The following is a 16098-nucleotide window of genomic DNA, read 5'->3' on the forward strand; positions in this document are numbered from 1 at the left end:
AGCAAGAGACAGGGTTGCCCATGCCCCGCTGCTATTCAGATGAGATTCTCGAAGCTCCAAAAAAGGAAGTGAGGTGCTGCGGTGCACACAGCTGGGGCGCCCCCCAGCCCTACATCCAAACTTCAGCCTTGAGTTCTTTGGGCTAGGTTCCACTTTCCCTTTAGCAACCATCCATCCAACCAACCAACCAACCCAGAAAGCATCTGAATTCAAGGTAGCGTTCAACAGATAGCATCTAACAGAGGAGACATTCCTTCCGTGTGTAAACACGGCTTAGTGTTCCAATAGCGTTTTCTGTTTCACAGACAGGAAACAGAGACGCAGATTTCAGCCTTTCAACTGAGGATGGCACAGACAAGTCCCTCTGGCCTAGGGGTCCCAAGTTCGAACAGGCCTTCCCAGTCCATCCCACAGGTACTTCCCAGTCCATCTACGGCACTGGGTTCGGTGAACGTGGTGGGGGGGACAGGTGACCGTGCCCAAGAACTGAGGAAAAGGAAAGGCAGGATGCTAAACGACAGGGTACTGAGGCCTTGCTTCGGAAATGCAACGCGTGCCTCCATTCTTTCTGGGCCTGAGGTCCTGGTATTCATCTCAGAGACACAGCAGGTATTCAGCCATGTCTTTTCACATGCAGAGATGCAGAGGTCCAGAGGCTCAAGACCACGTTGCAGTCAATCAGTAAATACTGAGAACCTACCTTTACCTAGCGTGGTGCCCGGGATGCCAAGGGAAGTGTAGAGCATCCTTAGTAGCAGAGTCACACAAAGTTGCATCGTGATCTAGCTATGAAAAATAAGGAGTATACCAGCCAAGCCGTACTAGGGAGATCCGCCTGAGAGGAGTTTGCTTAAGCTGAGGCTCGAAGGCTAGATAGATAGCAAGGGTAGAGAGAATGAGGAGACTGGGGTGCAGCTGGGGTGAGCCTCCTGGAGTGGCACTTGCTGCAGTTTGTGAGAGATCTGTTTGTTGTTGTTTGTTTGGGAACAAGGTCTGATGTAGCCCCAGGGTGGTCTCAAACTTGATAGGTAGATGAAGATGGTGATGATGATATTAAACTTCTGATCTTCCTGGCTTCACCTTCTAAGGGGCCGGGATCATAGGTTTGTATAACCAAGCCCAGGTCCTGGAGTCAATTCTTGTAATAGGAATCTATTACAAGTTTTGTAATAGTTTTTTTTTTTTTTTTTTTTTTTTTTTTAAGATATACAAATTGGGCATTTGGGAGGCTGAGGCAGGAGGAGGATTACTGAGTTCAAAACTAGTCAGGCTTAGATAGTTTGGCCCTGTGTCCAAAAAACAGAACAGAAGAAAGAGGAAGAAACTGAAGGTAGATAGGGGAGAGGGAGAAAGAAGGAGGAGCAGGAGGAGGGGGAGGGGAAAGAAAGAAGAGGGGGAAGAGGGGTAGCAGGAGAAAACAATGGCATACCAATCCCAGCTACCCATGCAAATGAGCTTGACTTCCCTCTGCTTTTGTAAGCAGGTCTCTGTGTACTTTACTCAAGTGGGAATTAGGCCACTCACATTCATTGGCAGTTTCTTCTTCCTCCATGTATCTGGGGTGGACATAGAGATCCAAGGAACCAGGAATGTGCAGGCCGTGTGACCTGTTGCAGTTCACAGGCACAGGCTCTCCGGTGGCCTGCAGCTCCCCACAAGCTCTCCTCCCCTTACTGAGATCAAAGGCCACTGCCATGAATGGAAAAGGGCAGGACTATACACCAGAGGCATGCTAAAAATGATTTAACCCTATGTTCTCTCAGTGAGCTGATGCCGCAGGAGTAAGGTTTCCCCCAGAAACTGCGATCCAGGGCTTGCCGGATAGTTGCCACCGAGCCTGAGGACCTGGGTTCAAAAACCATGTAAAGGAAGGAGAGCACAAAGCCAAGAAGGCCAGCCTCTGTTTCCACACATGCGGCACAGCAGATACAGAGTGAGTCGGGACAGCCAGGGCTACACAGAGAAACCCTGTCTCAAAACAAACAAACAAACAAACAAACCCATTTTAAAAAAATAAAATAAAAGATGAACTGGCTGGCTCAGCAGTTAAGAGCACACTGGCTATTCTTCCAGAGGACCTGGATTCAGTTTCTAGCATCCACACAATGGCTTACAGCCGTCTGTTACTCCAGTTCTGGGGGATCCCGTACCTCTTCTGACTTCTCAGACATCAGGCACTCTTGTGGTATACAGACACATATACAGTCATAACATGTATCCACAATATAATAAATACATCTTTTAAAAGAAGACTGCTAGGAGGTGGGGGGGGGACTTGTAGAATATGTAAGTTGAAGTTCAGATTGAAGAAAAGGGACTATTCTTTCTAGATTTTACTGGAAGCAGTAACAGGAACAAACGGCCGAGGGGAAGGCTGGGTGTGGACCTGAGCCAGTGGTTCCCATGCAGGTTTGGGGACCCGTAGGAAACCTGTTCTATGGCTCATGGCTTTAGGGAACACAACTGTCCCCTCCTCAGGAGGATGCTATTATCAAATGTTTATAGACTAGAAAACTGAAGCCAGAGGGAGACAAAGGGGACTGGGAAACTTATAAATAAATAGTGGTTCATTTAATCTTTTCAGAGGCAGAACAAATTCTATCAAGGGATTAGTTTCGATTTATTTTGAGTCTCCCTAACTCAGTACAGTAATAAACCTATAGAGAGATCTGCCTGCCTCTGCCTTCCAGAGGCTTGTATTAGAGCATGCACCACCACACACAGCTTTTTCTTTCCTTTCCAGTTTATATCTGAAAACACTAAAACTTGGGGAAGCAAAGAAACTACTGAGGTTCTGTAACTAGGAAATGGGCAAGAACAAAAGCTGAGCCTAGAGCCAGGCCTAGTACCACACTCCTGCAATCACAGCACTCAAGAGAAGGGATCTGCAGAACAGATGTGGCTCAGCTGTTAAGGGAATATTCTGTTCCCAAAGACCCACGTCTGTCTAGTTCCCATACTCATGTCAGGGGTCTCACAACTCCTTGTAACTACTACAGCTCTGACGGGCATGTGGTGAGGGCGAGTCTGACACCATCAGGAAGTACCTCTTCCTGGGGTATTTGCACTCTGTGTGTGCACACATTTAATTACAATTACAAAGCAATAAGAATGAATCTTTGCCTGGTAGTGGTGGGACATTCCTTTAATCCCAGTACTTTGGAGACAGAGGCAGGAGGATCTCTGAGTTTGAGGCCAGCCTGGTCTACAGGGCGAGTTCCAGGACATCCAGGGTAACACACAGAATCAGTCCTGTCATATGGGGTGAAGTGGGAGCCAAAAGGGAGGGCATGGAAAGCTTCTTGCCTGGTACATTGTAGATGTTCATTTAACACTGAGAAAACAGTGACTAGCCCAGTGTTTTATCTTTCCACATTTGCTACAGTTTCTGTTCTTAAAACTACATTTACCTATTTTTCCTGTGTGTGCCTTCTCTTGAGGGTGCCACTGGGTGTAGATGAAGGCCAGAGGACAACTTGTAACCACAATCGGTTCCCAGGAATGAACTCTGGTCAGAGTCTTGCCGGCAAGCACCTTTACCTTCTGAGCTGTCTCCCTGGCTAGATCTTCTCCTACTTGCATGGAGTCTGTTCTTTCCTTCCACCATGTGGGATCTGGGAATGAAACTCAGGTTGTCAAATTTGGTGGCAAGGCTCCAATTTCACCCTCTCCGTGCTCATCATTGTTATGCAAATTAAGCCTTCCCCCCTTCTGTGTAACCCTGGGTGTCCTGGAACTCAATCTGTAGACAAGGCTGGTCTCCCTAGTTCAAAAGATTCACCAGGCTCTCTGCCCCTGGAGTGTTGGGATTAAGGATTAATCCCAATGGGCACCACCAGGCCTGGTGTGGTGCCTTTGAGGCTGGATCATTGTCCCTTGTATTCCCACCTACTTTGCTTTTTCTGGTTGATGGTCACCTAGGCTGGTCTAAATCTTGGCTGCTATAAACAGTGTTGTATTGCACAAAGGGTATGCATTCATCCCTTTTGTCTGTGCTGTGGACATATCATTTCCTGATACGTACCCAGGGATGTTATAACTAGATCATACCAATAGTTCCATTTTACATTTTTGCAGGAACCACCAACAGTCCACAGTGGCTACAGTAGTTAATACTCCTTCAGCAATATATAATAAACAGGTCTTTTTCCACCACATTCTTCCCAACATATCCCCCTTTTTGTTCTCTCTCTCTCCTCCCTGACCCTCCTCTTTGCTTTTTTTTTTTTTTTTTTTTTTTTTTTTTGATGAGAGCCTTTTTTTCTTTTTTTTTTTTCCTTACAACAACTTTATTTTAAAAAGAGAAATACATGTACAGATTTTTTAAAGCATTTTGGCATAACACTATATGAATATATTTTTGTCAGTACTTAATTCTTTTAGAGGTTTGATAGCATGCATTGAAATCCTACTAGTTACCATAAGCATAAAGTACATGTAGAACAGAATGTAACATGGAAACAGTCAGTTTTCTTGGTGTGTATAGATTAAACATAATGATTTTTGAATACCAAAAATTGCCACAAGGCTATATTCTTAGCTCTTGGATTATTAATAATTTAAGGTCCAGGTGTACCACACAATGAGAGGGTGCTATACATTTTTTTTTTTTTCCTAAGAAGGACTGAGGCTTTCACTTTTTGGCCTTTGTTTTTCTTGAGCTTCTTATGAGAGCCTTTCTAACTCAGGTGTGATGGATTTGTCATATCTTTTGCTTCTCCTTCTTGGCTCTAGGGTGGCTTGCTGTTGCTGGAGGGCAGAGAGGGAGGGACTAGAATGACAAGGGGGATCCGGAAGCAGGGACCAGGAAGTGCTGGGAAGAACACCAAGCTGCTGAGCTGAGCTGGAGCTTGTCAAAGTCCATCAGAGCAGCCAGAGGCTGTGTGATGAACTTCACACAGTAGGTGGCCAGTGGGAGTCCCACCTGATAAACACAGGTTGCCAATGTAGTTTACTTCCTAGTGAACTTGCCTAGTTTGTAAGAAGCTCGGAGTTCAGTCCCTATGATTGTATGAAGTGTGGTCTGGTTATGGTACTGTCTGACTATATTTCTGGTGCTCAAGGGTAGAAGGTGGATTAGGAATTTAAGGTCACTTTCAGCTTTGTTGTGAGTTTGAGGCCAGCCTGGGATGGGGTGAGATCTGTCCTGAGGCCACTGTGGGGGGCAGGATGGAAGAGAGTTTGCTTAAGTAGAATTGATGAGGTAAAGGTTAAGCTGGTGCCAGGGGTAGAATCAGGGGCAAGTTTATGGAAAGCTGGTGCTTTCTCTACTGCAAACCGTCTCGCCATGACTCTGGACCTCTTTCATGTGTAAGTAGGGTGCATCATTGTCCTACTTGGTAGGAAAAGACAGGTCGCAGAGGTGATCTCAGCTGAGCCTGTCTTTCCAGGAGCTGAAGTCATTGCATAGCATGTGCTAGAGAGTCTGGGAGTCTTTGGGACTGGAAAATGCTCCCCAGCTGGCATTGTTTGTTCTGCCCAAGGTCTCTCCCCATCTTACCCCTGCCCCCATGTTGGCATAGGCAGTACTGTACCCGAGAGCTGCCAGCATAATTTCTTCTAGAAACCCAAGGTCCTTTGGAAAATTAAACTCGAAGAGAGATACAACTGTGTGTTCAAGGCCAGGTGTGGAGGTGCTGTATGCCTGTAATCCTAGGACCTGGGAAACAGAGGCAGGAGGATTATAAGTTTATGGTTGGGGCTGAAGAGATGGGTCAGCACTTGCTACTCTTTCAGAGGACCCCTTAGGTTCAGTTCCTGGCATATACAGGGGTGAGGGGGTCAGATCATGTTTAACTCCAATTCCAGGGGATCTGACAAACTCATCTGGCCCCCATAGGTACTAGACTGTACATGGCACACATATGCATAGGCAAGACAACTTTATACATCAGAAATCTATTTTAAAAAAAATCTATCTGGGGCTGGAGAGATGGCTCAGTGGTTAAGAGCACTGGTTGCTCTTCCAGAGGTCATGAGTTCAATTCCCAGCAACCACATGGTGGCTCACAACTATCTATAATGGGATCTGATGCCCTTTTCTGATGTCAGTGTACTTATATGTAATAAATAAATCTTTAAAAAATCTATCAAATAGCATATACCTTTAATCCCAGCACTCAGGAAGCAGAGGCAAGCACATTTCTAAGTTGAAGGCCAGTCTGGCCTATATTTGTGATTTCCAAGACAGCCAGAGCTATACAGAGAAACCCTGTCTCAAAAGAAAAAAAAAAAAAGCTATGAAATAATAAAAGATACGCTCTTGCATGAGCAAGTGTGCTCTGAGCTACGGCATGGTGCTTCCTGCATTTATCCCTGGCCCTAAAATAAAGCAGAGCAATGGTCCTGGGCTAAGGGGACTCCCCAAGGCCTCCACAGTTCCAGAGTAGGGACTTGGTTCATCGGACAGTCTCCTAGTCCCCTGGTCTTTCTTCTCAACTCTGCCTCAGTTCAGGAAGTTCCCAGGACTAGGAGCAAACATACATATTTAACTACATAAAGGTATTTTGACCCACTGTGTGTTTTTACTTTTTTTTCTTGTCATGGGTAATCTAAGTTATAGATACAAATATGTAGACAAGGCTAACCTTGAATTTCTGATCTCCTGACTTCACAACCTGAATGCTAAAACTTCTGGCTCCAAGAAAGCAACAACAACAACAAAAAAGAAAAAAAAAAAAAAAAAAAAAAAAAGAAAGAAAGAAAGAAAGGAAGAAAGAAAGAAAGAAAGAAAGAAAGAATCTATGATTCTGTCCAGTATTAGATTTAGGAAAAACTCTGTGTTCAGAATGTTGTAGTATGTCAGAAACTAGGATCTGGGCTGGGGGTGTGGGCTCAGTAGTCAAGGCCTGGAAAGTATAAGGCCTTGAGTTTGATCCTTAACACTGCAAATAAAATAAATGTCACTCGAGTCATTAGCCCGAATTACTCAGTGGTATCGTGGTACAGCGTGTGCTTATCATGCAAGAAGAGAGAGCGACATTCACTCTTTAGTACTGGGGGTGGGAAGCCTGCTCCTGTTTTACAACTCAGCTAGCTCCTTTCCCTAGCCTTCCTTTTTGATGGTGCTATATAGGAAGCCCAGTTACAGTACTATACTAGCCTTCTGTATTTTCATTTTTATTTTGAGACAAGGTCTTGCTGTTTAGTTCCAGCTGACCTGGTACTCAGTCTGTAGCCCAGGCTAGCCTTAATCTCTTTCCAATTCTCCTGCCTCAGCATTACAGGCATGTGTTACCTCACCTGTCTTGCCCTTTGTTATCTTTTTTTTTTTTTTTTTTTTTAAGATTTTTGTGTCTGAGAGCTTTGCCTTCTAGTATGTTTGTGTACAACATGGGTACCTGGTGCCCGAGGAGGACATCAGATTTCTTGGGACTGTAGTTACAGATGGTTATGGGTACTGGGAACCAAACTTAGGTCTTAACGACTGAACCCTCTCTCTAGCCCTATTATTACTAATATTATCTTGTTTGTTTCAAGACAGGGTTTCTCTTTGTAGCCCTGGCTGTCCTGGAACTCACTCTATAGATCGGGTTGGTCTTGAACTCATCGATCCCTGTGCCTCTGCCTCCAGAGTGCTGGGATGAAGGGTGGGTACCACCACCACTCGATTTCCAGCCCTCCATTATTTGAATGTACGAAAAGCCATTTGTCATGGACAGGCCTTGTGACCTTGGATAAGGAACTTTATTTCTCTGAACTTCAGTGTCCTCAGCTTCAAAACAAGAAGATGAAATAATTATTCAGTTTGCCTTCCCAGGGTTGAGTATCTCTAGCTGAGGATAGTTCTAAAGGGTCTAAGTTCTAAGTTCCCCTACACCCCATCCAATGCCTCTCTCTGGCCCAGAGTAGCCCATCTCAGAGCCCCAGTTCCCACACAGCAGGGTCTGGCCACTTTTGTTGGCACTGAGAGGCAGCTAGTTATAAGCCACACAAAGCCCTGCTATGCCTACAAGGTGTATGAGGGTATATCTCCCCTCTATATCCAATTAGTAAGTGGCATTTGACTTTAATCCCAACACTCTGGAGGCAGAGCTGGTAGGATCTCTGTGAGTATGAGGCTAGCCTGGTCTAGAGAGTGAATTCCAGGACAGCCAGGGATACAGAAAGAAACCCTGTCTGGACAAAACAGAGAGAGAGAGAGAGAGAGAGAAAGAGAGAGAGAGAGAGAGAGAGAGAGAGAGAGAGAGAGAGAGAGAGAGAGAGGAAAAAAGAAAGTATTTACTAATAACTAAAAGTGAGCCCTGGTGGCAATGTATAATGATGTGCTCTTTGAATTTTGATTAAGGGAAGACATGCCACACCTTTTTGTTAAACACTGCGTAATCTAGGTGGTGGTGACACGTGCCTTTAACCCCAGCACTCTGAAGGCAGAGGCAGGTAGATCTCTGAGTTTCAGGCCAACCTGGTCTACAGGGTAAGAGTTCTAGGATAGCAAAGGCTACCCAGTGAAACCTTGTTCCAGAAAACAGAAACAACAACAAAATACTGCCTAAATTCTCTATTCCCTTTAAACCATATGTTCCTCTGCTCCTCTTTAAGCATTGGCTTTAGTGTGTTGTGCCTTATAGTAGGGGGCACTTTGGCTGTCTCATTGATTACTTAGTCAGGCACTAATTTTCCTCTGAGAGAGGGGCTATCAGGGAAGGGTGGAGAGCTGTCCCAGGCTTGCAGGCTAAAGACTGGAGTTGGAACTGGACAGATCGCTATGAGCATGTTTCCCAGTATTCCCAATGTCCACAATACCAGGGCCTGCCGTGCAGGAGCTCTAAGTCTTTTCAGAAAGCCTTGCCTTCCACCCAGGAGATGACCTGTTTTCTAATCCTTCTTTTGGAGAGTTCGCCAAACTTCCAGGCTGTTTGGTTCTCAGATTTCTAGATCTGAGTTTAAGGAAACCTTCCCTCAGCAACTAAAGAAGCCAATCTCAGTCAGGTGGTGGTGGTGCACCACTCTAATCCCAGCACTAGGGAAGTAGAGGCAGGAGGATCTCTGAGCGTTAACAAGCCTGATCTAGAGGGGGTGGGGGTGGGGTGTGTGTGTGTGTTTTAGGACAGCCAGAGCCCAGAACTACACAGAAAACAAAACAAAACAAAAAAGTCTGCTTGCTTGAAAAACCAAAAACCAAACCAAACCAACCAACCACCCGAACAAACAAAAAGCCGATATTGTCTACTTCATTTCAGCGTGGTGACTACAGGATAGAATTTGTTTTTCCTGTTTACTGTGTCTCCCCCACCTTACAGTGTAAATTCCGGGAGGACAGGTGCTTGCTAGACTGGTTTATTGGCAGACCTTTCTAATAACTTTGCAGGCCCCCAGAGCATGAAGTCAGTAAATATTTATTGAACTGAATGACAGTGAAATTTGAAACCGCCTGGCATAAATGGTTCCTTCAATTTACAATAGAGAAATCGAGACCCAGGAAGTGGATCTGACTACTGCAGTTAACCCAAACAGCAATGGGGTCAGGGTTACGATACAAATCCCAGAGCTTTCTGAGTCCCTCAATTAAGTGTCAGTTCAACCCCACCCTAAACAATTTCTTAGAAAAAGCACAAGCTACTTGAAAGAAAAGCCATTTCCTGCCCATAAAACACTGGGTCTTGAGGGGCTGTATAACATGGCACTCCTGGGAATTCTGTTCTCTTTCCGAGACACTCGCTGCCCCTATGGGGTAAGAACTCCCTTGGACCCATTACCAGTGCCCTGGCCAGGCTGCAGCTGGGCCAAGGTCACCAGAGTGGGGCCAGAAGCCACGCACAGGGGGCGGCCTAGGAACCCCTTTGCATCATTACCCAAGTCAGGGATGACATATTAAAAGACTCTTTCCACGGAGCCCTGCAACCCTTGTCACCAGCGTTAGCAGGCCGGGCTGGCCGCGTGGCCAGATCCCATGTGCTCCACCTGCGGCTGCTCTGGGCTTCTGGCCCTTTAAGGCTCCTCCCCCACCCCCGCCCTCCCGAATTGCATCAGGCACGTGCTCGCCCCCGTTCGCTTACCGCGCCACAGGAATGGCCGCCGGGGGGCGGGGCCGGGGCGGGACCTTCCGCCCTGCGCGCGCGCGCCCGTAGCCGCGCCGTCCCCGCCCCTCGCGCGCCGCGTCGCGAGGCGCGCGCCCGCCCGCCGCCCGCCGCGGATCGCGTGGTCTGGCTTGGCTCTCCGCGCCGCTCCCCCCCGGGCCGTCCGCACCACTGCAGCCCCCCGAGCTGCCCCGGGCCGGGGGCGGGGGGACGCAGGCAGCGGATCGAGGTCCGCCAGGCCGGCTAGGCGCGCCGGAGCCCTCCGCCCGGCGCGCCGCTCAGCGACCGCCCGTCCGCGCCGCCCCACGTCCGCGCGGCCCGGGCCCCGGCGCCCCGCCAGCGGCCTCGAGCGGGGCCCGCGGCGCGCCCGGCCCCTCAGCGCAGATGGCCACTCAAGTGGAGCCGCTGCTGCCGGCGGGCGCCGCGCTGCTGCAGGCCGACGAGCACGGCCTGGCGAGGAAGAAGCCGGTGCCCGACGCCCAGGCCGAGTCGGGCCCGGGCGACGGCGGCGGTGAGCCCGACGGCGGCGTCCGCAGGCCGCGGCCCGCCTGCGCCAGGCCTGGCCGCGACGGCGCGGAGCGCGAGAGCCCGCGGCCACCCGCAGCTGCGGAAGCCCCAGCGGGGAGCGACGGCGAGGACGGCGGCCGGCGTGACTTCGTGGAGGCACCGCCGCCCAAGGTGAACCCGTGGACGAAGCACGCGCCGCCGCCGGCCGCGGTGAACGGACAGCCGCCTCCAGGTAGGTCTGCGCGGCGCGGCACTGGCCCGCGCAGTGACGCGGGCGTTTCCCTCAGAGCCGGGCTGCCCGGGCCGCAGCGGTTGGTGGCAACGGCATGCCTCGGGCCTAGCTTGCCGGACTGGGCCGGGCGGGGCCGCTCGTGTGCCCTGTGCTCCCTATGCGTGTCCGCGCCTTGAGAGTGGGTGTTCAGTGAACATGTGTCACGGCTCTGAGCCGGGCCTGTCTTTGAACTTTGCAACTTTGCGCTTCGGGGAACCCTGTGAGGCGTGGGGAGCGCGGAGCCCTGCGTGCCCCGGAGCCGGTGGCGGCCTGCGGCGACGCGAGGGGCGTGTGTGGCGGCGAGGGAGTGGCCGCGCCGGTGCGGGGCGGGCGGGTGACAGTTGGGCGCCATGCGCCGTGCCAGGACTGTTCGCAGCGCTCGCCGGTCTGAGGTGCGCGCGGGGCTCCCCTCCCCCGCTGAGTCCGGGCGGGAGGTGGCTAGGGAATCCTGGACCGGCAGGATCGGCGTGGGCATCTAGTGGCGCACCACTCGAGGACAGCCTCCGCCTGGGTACTCCCGGGTGTCTGGTAGTGATCATGGCCCTTGAGTTTGACCGTCGGAGTCCTGGTACTTTTACTTAAAAAAAAAGAAAGAAAGAAAAACTCCTTTTGGAGCTTTAGTGAGGTTGCCTAACTTAAACTGGGCACTGAGGAAGTCGGAGCTAGCCTTTTTCAGGTTCCAGAGTGCGGGAAAGTGTAGGCCTAGCCCTGGGGGAAACCAGCACGTTGGTTGTCCTTTCGATTTCTCTTAGGGTTGCTTCATAAGGAAGAGGGCACATGGAGTTGGGGGTGTAGTGTAGTATCAGAGTTTCTCTCTTCTTCCTTCTAGAATCCTCTTATGCAAGGGGCAGTACTGAAACCTCCATTTTCTTTCATATCCTCGCTTTCCACCCACAGAGTGGGGGAAACAACTTTAAGACACTCTTTGGTCCTGCCCCTCTTTAAAATCAGAGGTATAATCATCCTCTCGAGCCGCGCTCCTCAGAAGTTTAAATGAGGCTGTTCGCTCAGTTCGCCGCGCTTAGCTACTGGTGAACCGGCCTTGTGGGTTTTAAATCAGCTGTGACATCAGGCAGGATTGAGTGCCTGAGCTGGCATTTTGTGTAAAGCCAGGGGCCCTTGATACCTTGCGTCATTGGAGTTATTGATCGTGGGAAGAAGACAGTTTGGCTGGCATTTCAACTTTTCCTCCGGATAAAGCCAAACTCAATTTAAGTGACCAAAGCACACATTTTAGGTATGGTATATCTGTTCTGTTCCAGTGTTTGCTTTTTGGAATCTTTAAGAGTGACTACCAGTTAGTTTAGAATCTTTGGAGTAATATTTTGACAGACTATCAGAATTAATTTGATGTATATGTGCACACTGTCTTCAAACACACCTTAAGAGGGCGTTGGATCACATTACAGATGGATGTGAGCCACCATGTTACTGTAAATTGAACTCAGACTTCTGGGAGAGTGAGTAGTCGGTGCTCTTAACCACTGAGCCATTTCTCCAGTCCTGGGTTCTTTTAAAAGTGAATTCTGTGATTGGGTTGTCTGTCTGCTAAGGTTAGATGGTGGCCTTATCTCCTCAGCCAAAGGGATCTGTAGGTCCCTTTTCAGCTCTGATTTTATTTGCAGCCAGGCCATCTTCAAATGTGACACTAGTGGACTGGTTGTGTGGTCTTGGAATTTTTATGTTCTGTGATGCATATGTTTTTGGGAGTGTACAGAAACGAATGCCTCATAAGCAAGCTAAGCTTTCCAAAGCTTGATGCAAATGCCTATTTTTAGCCTTCTTTTGGCTCAGATGCTGGTGTTTTAGTTTTTAAGGGACACAAGCAGTAACTAGTAATAAAATATATTTTACCCTCTCTTCCCTTTCATTTGGCGTTTTCTATCTTATTTAAGCTTCCAAGTCCTAGGTTTGTATGGGGGGGGGGGTGAGGGCATGGTCTTAATATAACTCAGGATGGCTTGGAACTTAATCAAGACTGGTCCTAAACTGATTCTCCTGCCTCTGCCTTCCCTGTACCTGGCTTTACCCCCACACCCACCCTGAGCATGTGCTTGCATTTTGTTCCTTAGTCCTAGTTTTATTTTCTTCATACATTATGTCTTTACTGAAGTTTCCCCTTTATTCCTCGAATTTCTCCCACCCTACCCCTACCCCGTTTTAGGTTTATGGTTTTAAGTTTTAGGATTTACTCTTTTGAACACCTTTCTTAACAGTATTATTTACATTCTTTTCCTTATTCTAGCCACATCCCTTTCAATCTTTAGTGCCCAAATGGGAAGAGATGTATAGGTTCTGGGGTCAGTCTGCACCTGTTCAAAATGCTAGCTCTATCTCTTAGTTGCTGAGTCTCACCTTCCCCATTTGTGCAACAGGGATTAGTTTATGATGTGTGATGTGCATGCCTCTCAGGATAGTGGTGATCCTTCACTGTGATAACAGTGGTTCCTAATGCTGTTACCCTTTACATACAGTTCCTCCTGTTCTGGTGACACCCCACTCCTCAATAAACTTATTTTGTTGCTACTTTATTTTTTTTAATATATTTACTTTATATATATATATATATGAGTACACTGTTGCTGTCTTCAGACACACCAGAAGAGGGCGTGGGGTCCTATTACAGTTAGTTGTGAGCCACCATGTGGTTGCTGGGAATGAACTCAGGACCTCTGGAAGAGCAACCAGTGCTCTTAACCACTGAGCCATCTCTCCAGCCCATGTTGGTCTTTTTTAAAACTTGTGAAGAGAAGGCAGAGAATGCATATCTTTTGTTTTTGTGTATAGCTTAGCACTCCCATTGCTTTAAAGTTGACCTTTGAATTAGATGTGGTGGTTCACACCTATGATCCCAGTAGAAGGGTGGTCAAGGAAGAAGGATGACTGAGAGTTCAGGGGGTGAAGATACTCCTTAAAAAAAAAAAAAAAAAAACAAGAAAAAACAAGAAAAAACCCTTTTATGCACCCTTATAATAAAAACCTTTGATTGGCCATGGATGGAAAGCATATGCATGGACACTCGTCATCTTCCTCCTCCTCCATTTATTTTTTGTGTCGCATGTTCATTTATTCACTCATTCAATTTTTTTCTCATTATAAACCATGGGCCTTGAATTCAGAGATCCACCTCTCTGCCTCCCCAGTGCTGGGATCAAAGATGTATGCTACCACTGCCTAGCTCTGTCAGGACATTTTATAAGAGTCTGTTCTCTCCTCTCCTTCCATCATACACGGTCTTGAGAACTGAATTCAGGTTATCATGCTAGGTGGCAAATGCTTTTACCTGCTGAGCCATTTTACCAAACCTTGGTATCTACACACTCCTCCCCCTTCTCTCTAAGTAACAACCCTAAAACTGGTTTGTAGACTAGGCTGACCTTGAACTCAGAGATCAGCCTACCTCTGCCTCCCAGAGGTTTTTCTAAGTTTATTTATATGACTACAGTATAGTTGCCCCCAGACACACCAGAAGAGGCATCAGATCCAGTTACAGATGGTTGTGAGTCATCATGTAGTTGCTGGGAATTGAACTCAGGACCTCTGGAAGAGCAGTCAGTGCTCTGGCCCCCAAACCAAGTTTTAATTCGCCTCAAATAAGCTTTAGTTAATTTGCATATCTCCAAGATCCAGGGAAGCATTCACAAGAGTTCATATACATGGCCTGTGTGACTCTGTTTCATATCTGCCTGAGCTGGGGATAGAATCTGAGACTCAGTGCTTAATTTCTGTTTGTGTGTATCTCTTTGAAATAGAGCTGATGATTGTAGTCTGGGTTACAAAACCAGCTAACTGGCGTTCACAGACCCTGTCCTGCCCCTGCTGCTATGGTAGTTGGTCACCACTAGGGCCGCTCAGCATCATTAGGTATTCAAAACTTTTGGCTCTGGAAACTGGGTTTACACTTTTGGTCCCTAGCTAAGTTTCTAAGTTGCTGGATAAGACAATTTTGGAATTGTGTACCTCTCCGAGCCACTGTTAATTTACTCCTCTAAAGAAGGGTAATGGTGATGGTTTTGGAGTGTTGTGAGAATTAAAGGTGGTAAATGTTTACAAAGTACATGTGTCAGACACAGTGGAAGCCCATAAATGTTGCCTGTAGTAAATACTAGTTTAAAATTATTTTTGTGGGGCCAATGAAATAGCTCATCAGATGAAGGCACCTGGCACCATCTAACCCTGAAGACCTGAGTTAGATCCTCAGGACCCACATGGTTGATACCTGTAAGTTGTACTTTGACCATACACACAGAAATAAAAAAGTAGTATTACTTATCTGATAAATAGTTATCGTGTCTTAACCCCACTCAATCCCACTGACATGAAGTGGTCTTTATTTATTTATAAAGTGATTTATTTCTTTATTTGCAGGGAATTAGATTAGATAAAAATGTCTTTTAGGTTCCAGTGTTAAAACTGTTCTTCCTGTTAGAACCCCAGGCCCACTCCACCCATCAAAGCAAAATTAAAGTAGAGCTTTAAGTGCACATGTCTTCAAATTTGCCAATGTGCTTGGGAACTCGTGAAGGCTGGAGAGACTCTTTGTTTCATTAAATGAGGGTGGTACCTTGGGAGGGAGGACATGTGGTAGAGTGATTGGCCTTATTGTATGGTCATAGCAGCACTGTGGGAATACCTCCTACCCACAGTGCACTGAGAAAATAGGATGACCTTGAAGCCCCCATCCTAACACCTCACAAAGTACTGGAATTAAAGGTATGTGTGGCCAACTGAGATTATCCAGTGTTTAACAACAAATTCTGTACAATTTTTATCAGTAAAGAAACAGACTTTTAGAAGGGTAATGTTAAAGATGAAGTCCAGTTATGCATGGTAATGAATCTTGTCTGGATCTTTCTTTATTGAACAAACTGGACCATAAGATGTTTTGAAGCAGAGTTTGGTGGCTTATGTCTGTGCTCCCATTACAAAAATACTGAGGCAGAAAGAGTTGTCGGTCAGTTTGGGCTAGATTGAGATCTAGACTCTTAAGCAAATAAACTTCTAAAAAAGTCCTGATGATAAATGAAATTTGATCATTTTAGTAGAACCTAAGGAAGTTATCCTGTTTGTTAAGAGTATATGATCATCCACTTGGTTTAGTTTGTTGGTCATGTTATGTTATTGCAAATGAGCACTAAGAACTGTTAGTACAGCTTTAGTAAATGAGGCTTAAGACTTTCCTCACCCTAGTTCATGTCACTTTTTTCTGAAGAAGACACAGTTAGGATTCTTTTTCAGGGGAAGGGAGGTGGTTCTGGCTCTGAACTTCCTCAGAAACTGAGTCGTTGCTGACCCCTCTAG

At 47.2% G+C, this 16098-nt stretch overlaps 1 protein-coding gene across 1 annotated transcript in view; it reads left to right on the forward strand.

Moving 5' to 3' along the window:
• The first annotated feature begins 10120 nt into the window (after positions 1 to 10120).
• Positions 10121 to 16098, forward strand: part of LARP1 (La ribonucleoprotein 1, translational regulator) — a 47318-nt gene continuing 41340 nt past the window's right edge. The window contains exon 1 of the mRNA XM_080923184.1: positions 10121 to 10758. Within this exon, the coding sequence (XP_080779310.1) occupies positions 10404 to 10758 (355 nt within the window). The 5' untranslated portion in view covers positions 10121 to 10403. The remainder of the gene's footprint in view (positions 10759 to 16098) is intronic.

Source organism: Micromys minutus (assembly GCF_963924665.1).
Source record: "Micromys minutus genome assembly, chromosome: 10".
In the NCBI taxonomy this organism is placed as follows: domain Eukaryota; kingdom Metazoa; phylum Chordata; class Mammalia; order Rodentia; family Muridae; genus Micromys; species Micromys minutus.